This window comes from Brassica oleracea, chromosome C1 (genome assembly GCF_000695525.1).
Source record: "Brassica oleracea var. oleracea cultivar TO1000 chromosome C1, BOL, whole genome shotgun sequence".
Lineage (NCBI taxonomy): Eukaryota > Viridiplantae > Streptophyta > Magnoliopsida > Brassicales > Brassicaceae > Brassica > Brassica oleracea.
In genome coordinates this window covers 25,252,994-25,259,748 of record NC_027748.1, presented here as the reverse complement: position 1 = coordinate 25,259,748, position 6,755 = coordinate 25,252,994, and the positions used below count along the sequence as shown (strand labels likewise).

Genomic DNA, 6,755 nt, shown 5'->3' with positions numbered 1-6,755 from the left:
ACGTAAACAAAAATACGGGCCTGGTAAATTCGTCGTAACCTGGTCCACTTAAATTCGTCGTAACTTTAAAAACACGGCCTGGTAAATTCATCGTAAATGAAAAAAGCGGGCCTAGTAATTTCGTCGTAAATGAAAAAAAGCGGGTCTGGTAACTTCGTCGTAACTTTACAATGAATTTACGAGGAATGCCTTTTCTTTTATATAGGCAACGCCTCAGAACGAGCTTTGCTCGTTCATTCCTCCCAAATCCCTCTCCACTCCTCTAAGGTAACCTCTCCCTCTCTCTAATTTTTTTTTTAGAAAAAATTGTTTAGTTTTAGGTGGTTAGTATAGGTAATTAGTTTAAGTGGTTAGTATAGATAATTAGTTTAAGTGGTTAGTATAGGTAATTAGTTTAGGTGATTAGTTTGGTATCAAAATAATATTTTTAATTATGTCGCTATTGATAAAACTAGCTGTAATTTTGTTTTAAATTTAGATGGGTCCTAGAATAAAGCCAGCAGCACATACTTACTCTCAGATGTTTCGTGATGGTGTCAGGACATCTTCCGGTCCATCATCTTCCGAGGCATTTCCGGACTCTCAGACATCCCAGAGAGTTTCTTGGAGTCCTCCTCCTGCACCTCATATGCCTCCACCACCTCCTCCTCCAGCCGCTGCACCTCAGCCTGTCCCTGCAGGTGCAGATCATCCAGATTTGGGTGTGCCTCCATCTGCCCCATACGCGAGATATACAGTGGAGGATTTGCTCGCCCAGCTTGGACGAGAGGGCTTGGATGTTCTGGATCCCGATAGACCGCCTGGAACTTATTGGTAACTTATTATCTTTTAGTACATTAAATTTTAAATTATTTCTTTATTTAACAATAAGGTTCTCTTTTCAGGTTTGGGGCCATCAACCGTGTTGGCCGGAACGTGTCAGAGACGATCAAGGGCTACTACGACGGAGCCTACCCGAATTGGAGCAAGACTCCAGACCCCGTTAAGACGACTTGGTCTAAATGTTTTGCGGTCATATATTTTTTTAAACATCTAATTAAATATTTATTTTATTTTTTTCAAAATTTTGTTTCTTTCAGAAAAGATGGCACTGGTCCTTGGGAATCACCGACAGGGTGAAGAGAGAATTCGTTGCAAAGGCAAAAACCCGCCTTTGCAACACTGTCTCCGGTTGGAAGGACAAGTGGGAGATCTACGGTTATGACGGAAAGCCCACCGAGCTCACAAAGTATGTATGGGATGATCACATCGCCTTTTGGAAGCTACCCTCTTCGATCTGTAAGGCCAACTCGTGCTCCACTTCCCGAAGAACGAAGGACAAAGATGGTCATTTGCCCATGGTTCAAAGAACCGGACAAAAGCCTCACGCTGGAATCCGTCTAAAAGCTGTAAGTTTGTTTCTAATATTTATTTTGAATTCCTTAATTAATTTTAATTTTAATTTTAATATTTAATTTTTTTTTCTCTTTGTAGTATGAGACGATGGGAGTCTTACCATCTCTGTCTGATCTAGTCAAGATGACTCATGCCACATCAGATGGGATTTTTTGTGGATCCGGCATCCGAAAAACTCTTCAACGCAGTGGCTTCTCGGGTTGAATAGCGGGAGACGCAATTAACCCAGCAGTCTCCCAATGGATTACCCGTCAAACTGACCACCGAAGAGGTCGACATGATCTCCGAAGAGGTAAAACTTTATAAATTTATTTAAATAAATTTAACTATTTAATAAAATTTAACTATATTAATATGTTTTATAGGTGGCTCCTAGAAAGAAGAGACGGACAGTGGGCATAGGTTCTGTTAACAAAGTTGCCTTAGCAACTTCGTCATACGCTTCGAGACGGGATGAAGAGAACTCTCGAATGAGAGCTCGGATGGATAGCAAGCGGGATCGTTTAGACTCTCTTGAAGATCTGCTGGACGTGATGGCGGTGGGAAATCCGACTATACAGAGAACATTAAATGAGAGACGAGAAGCTCTCGGGATGCCAATACGGAATCCTGAAGATGCCGATCCAGACTGTTCTCAACCGAGCACCGCCACCGACTACTTCGATATTATGTAGTTGCTTTTTTTTTCGTTTTGTATTATGAATTTAAATATTATGTTATGACTTTTAAATAGTTTTTTAAAAATATGTTTTGATTTTCATATTTCATTTTATACTTAAAATTTTAAAATTTCGAATATTAAATAATTTTTTTTTAATTTTAATTTAATATTAAATGGTAAGAAACTATGTAAATTTGTTGTAAACTTTACATGGAATTTACAACGAAATCCTCGTAACATCGTCGTAAGGTTTACGTGGAGCTTACATCGGCAGCATTGTAAAATCCTCGTAGATGTTATATGGAGTGTACATCGAAATAGAACGAGTACTTTACAACGAAATGTTACATCTCGTTTACGACGAAATGTTTCCTTCCGTTTTACGAGGAAAGATTTCCTCATAAACGTTACCACATGTTTACGACGAAACCTCCGTTACGACGGACGTTTAACAACGAAACGGTTTTCGATGTTAATTCGTCGTAACACCCCTTTTACGACGAATTAACAAGGAATATTGCCCTCGTAAAAAATATGTTTTCTTGTAGTGGTTGGGTAACAAGAAAATCAGTTTACCTTAGTAAAATTTAGCTCGATATATAATTAGTGGGCTCATTTATAATTAACTTTGTATAACTATGTTTTTGCACACGGGCAGATCCAGAAGATAATTTAATGTGTGGCATGCTATATTTATATATTATAACTTTAAATATATATTAATAAATAGAATTTTTATTTAAATTATAATTTTGTAGAGAATGATTTAAAAAAAAATCCTTTTAAAAAACTTGAGTCAATTAATAAGATAAACAATTTTTTATGTTAAATACATTTTATTAGTTATATTAATATGTATTAAAAATAAAATTGATAAACTAAAACTTAAATAAAAATATATCTTTTTGAAAAGGTAAAAACTAATTTCGAAATAAAGGAAGGAAAATATATCTTTTCTAGATAAAAAAAAAAAGAAAGGGAAATTTATTTTATAAAAATGTGATTGGCCACCTGGGGCGCCTTAAGTGGTAAGAAAACGCAGATCTTGCGGGCCTCGTAGTGATTAGTCTTTGGACCTAGAAAACCTTTGAAATCACTAATTTCGTAATTAGTTTTGAAATATTATTATACATTAATATTCAGTTATCGTTTATAAAATGAAAAATAAATATTCTATCATATTTTTATCTGTTATATAATCACAATCAATCATATTAAAAAAATTATTATGTTGATCTAAATAATTTAACAATATCTTAATTTTTAAAAACAATTATGTAAATATTTTCAAAAAATTTGTAATTAGCAATGAAATATTATTATCCATTAATATATATTCAGTTATTGTTTATAAAATTAAAAATAAAATTTATATCTTACTTTTATCTATTTTATCATCAAAATCAATCATGTTAAAATTTTATAATTAACTAAATATGATAAATTGTATTTTTCGTAAATATAAAATTTTTATGTTAACAGATCTAATATGATAATAGAACGACTTAACATTAGCAGAATGTATAATACATGTATAAAAATTAACATATCTTAGACTTTTGTATATACAATAATATATTATGTAAAATTAATAAACATAAAAAATATTGCTAAAAAGAAATCCAGTTTTGAAGGGCGGGTAAGAATTTAACATAAATTAATTATAAAATAATTTTAAATATGGTTTTTTCATGCACAAATTATTTTGTTTAATAACTAAATACAAATACAATAAGACAAATATATAATAAGAAACAACAAATACATGTGACGGTTTTAAACAATTGGTTATTTACAACATGTAAACTATAAATTATTGTATTTGAAATAGTTACATAAACATTTACATATATGATTAAAATTAAAAATATATACCACTAATGATCTAAAATAAATATATATGCATGTAAAATTGAAAATAACATCCGCGCGGTTACGCGGATCAATATCTAGATAGTATTTAAAACGGTTTAATGAAATTGGATGTGATATATTCAAATCAATATGTGAAGATCAACTTTTGCATTAATTAATAGTATAGTCAAAGAATATATGAAGATGGTGTCACAAATGTTAATACAAAACAATAAAAACTTAGAAATCACGTCATATCTTACAAAATACTGTAAACATCTTAATAAAGAAGCAACTTACTTATATTACACGGTATGAATTGTGACCAAAAAACGACGAGAAATAATGCATTCTCTAACATTCCTAAAAAAATTACTATTCACGAGAAATAATTTTACCTTCTTATTCCCTACTATTCATTTTTCTGTAGAGAAATAAAGAACAAAGTTATTTCTTAGTAAATATGGGATGGAACAATCATTCTTTTTTATTCTCTAATTTTGTTCTTCTACGTTTCTTTCTTATTCGTTCTTCGTGTTTCCAGAATGGTCACCAGTCAAACCAATTTTTATAGCAAAAAATAAATATATTTACTTATATCACGTGAAATCCTCATTTTCTATTTCTAACTCTAATAGTATATATTTCTAAGATTCTACTCTTTTTTTAAATGTTGTAAATGTGGATTTATTTGTTATATAAAATAAATTGAAAGACATATAAATTGAAAATAAAAATATATTCCAACAAATATTTTTTAAATAGATATATTAACATTCATAAAACATTAAATAATTTAATTTAATCAACCAGTCATTTAATTTATCTTTTATAAATTGAAAAATCAAATATATATATATCAAGATAAATTTCCGCGTACGAGTCGAGATCTAGTTAAAAATAGATTAAACATTATTTAATCAAGTGGAAAAGCACGCGGCAACATCTCTAGGTAAGATGAGTAAACCCAACCCAAACTTTTACCACAATAATATCTGAAGCGTTTGCAGTCGCTCTCTATCTGTTCTTCTGATGAGAGACAACGAACAATAAAATAAACACATTCGTCCAATTTACTTTGTAGAACACTAAAGGTTTGTTACTTTTGATCCCATTTTTCGATTATTTATTCACAAATCGTGTTTATGCTGCTTCGATTTCTATAAGTATGCTAAAAATTTACTCATTTTATACGAAATTAAAACTAATTTATGCAGTTATTAAACCAGAATTACAATTTCTTCCTGCATGCTTATGACTTTTAGTTTTCTCGTTCTACCAAGATTGTAATTGTACATCAACGTTATTGGAAAGATTTGATCTTTTTCATAAATGAATAAAGATTCGATCTTTTATTATGTGTATGTTTTGTAGATATGAGTGGTACAGGGCGTGAACCCGTCTTCGCTGAGAAGTCAGAACAAGAAAAAGTGTTGATTTCACTGGACACTGAAGACGACAAGTTATTTCTCTTACATTTCATCATAGGAAATTACTTCGGACCACATTTACATGACGATGATGGGAACAAGAGAAAGCAATCAGCATTTCAGATTCAAGCGTCCTCGAATCTCCCAACAAAAGAGGAGCTAAGTGCTTCATTAATGAAACGAGCTGAGCTAGAACGTGTGTATTACTACGTTCTCCGCAACGCAGATCCATCGTTAGTCTTCAATCGGAAAGTCCTAAGCCGATACTTTAACGAAAAACGCAAAGCTTCTAATGTGGATTTCCCTCTTTTCAGAGATCTCTATCCCTTTAAACTGCATCCTGAATCTCGTATTAGGAATCAGTATAAGCTTATCAAGAGCATTGTGTTCATCAACGATCCAGATACTTCTTGTATGAGAGAAGACTGTGTTGACCGGTTTAAGCTGCTCACGGGATTGCAGAGCTTTACTTTGAGCCTTAACATTGATGTAACTGAGGTTGATGATGAGCCCTTGGAAACGTTGGGCACTTGTTTGGAAGGAGGACCTGGTAACCATGATGAATCAGAACCGACGCTTGAAGCAAATGGGGTAATAATAGCTGATGCTCAGGCTGCACAGATGATGGGACTAATGGATATCGGTGAATGTGCTGACGCTTATCTCTTCCGTGTATCGCTTCCTGGTGTGAAAAGAGATGAAAGTGAGTCGCTTTCTACTAATGTTTTCATTCCAATAAACCTGTTTTTTTCTCTAACTGGTGTATTTATTTCAGGGCATTTTAGCTGTGAAGTAGAAGACAATGGAAGAGTACTAGTTAGAGGAGTTACTACAACAGGAGAGAAGCAAGTTCATCGTTATTCTCAGGTGTTTAAGATGAAGACGCATAACCTTTGCCCACCCGGTCAATTTTCTGTCTCATTTCACCTCCCTGGTCCTGTCCATCCGCAGGAGTTTACCGGCAGCTTTGGAACAGATGGGATATTTGAAGGGACTGTAATGAAGAAGTTGCAGAAGCAAACTGTGTAACCCTGATAGCTGTAGGAATCATCACTTTTTGGTTTTGGCTTATGGCTTAGTTATGTACTGGTTGCTTTTTGTAAGTTTTATTAGTCTATGCAACCGTTAAATTGTCTGGATACAGATAAACCAAATCTAGTAAACGATAAATATGTCCATAGGTCAACAAACATAAATTTCCTGACTACAAGAAACTTGTGTTTCTGATATATTCGGTTAAGATTCTTCTTTGTCACAGCGGACCAGAATGCTCTGCTGAAAACAAACAAAAAGAGTGAACTTATAACGGCCCAAAACCCATATTCAAAAAAAATTGGTTTAAGAGAAAGCCCGATAGGTACATGCTGTATTAAGATTTTTTTACAGGAAAAATATTTTATTTCAAGAACACATAA

General features: G+C 32.9%; 1 protein-coding gene across 1 annotated transcript; it reads left to right on the top strand.

Moving 5' to 3' along the window:
• The first annotated feature begins 4,882 nt into the window (after positions 1-4,882).
• LOC106294682 (increased DNA methylation 2) lies at positions 4,883-6,479 on the top strand. The gene is made up of 3 exons (XM_013730304.1): positions 4,883-5,004; positions 5,285-6,043; positions 6,116-6,479. The coding sequence occupies exons 2-3, from the start codon at positions 5,287-5,289 to the stop codon at positions 6,367-6,369; spliced, it is 1,011 nt and encodes a 336-aa protein (XP_013585758.1). The 5' UTR covers positions 4,883-5,004; positions 5,285-5,286; the 3' UTR covers positions 6,370-6,479.
• Positions 6,480-6,755: the final 276 nt, after the last annotated feature.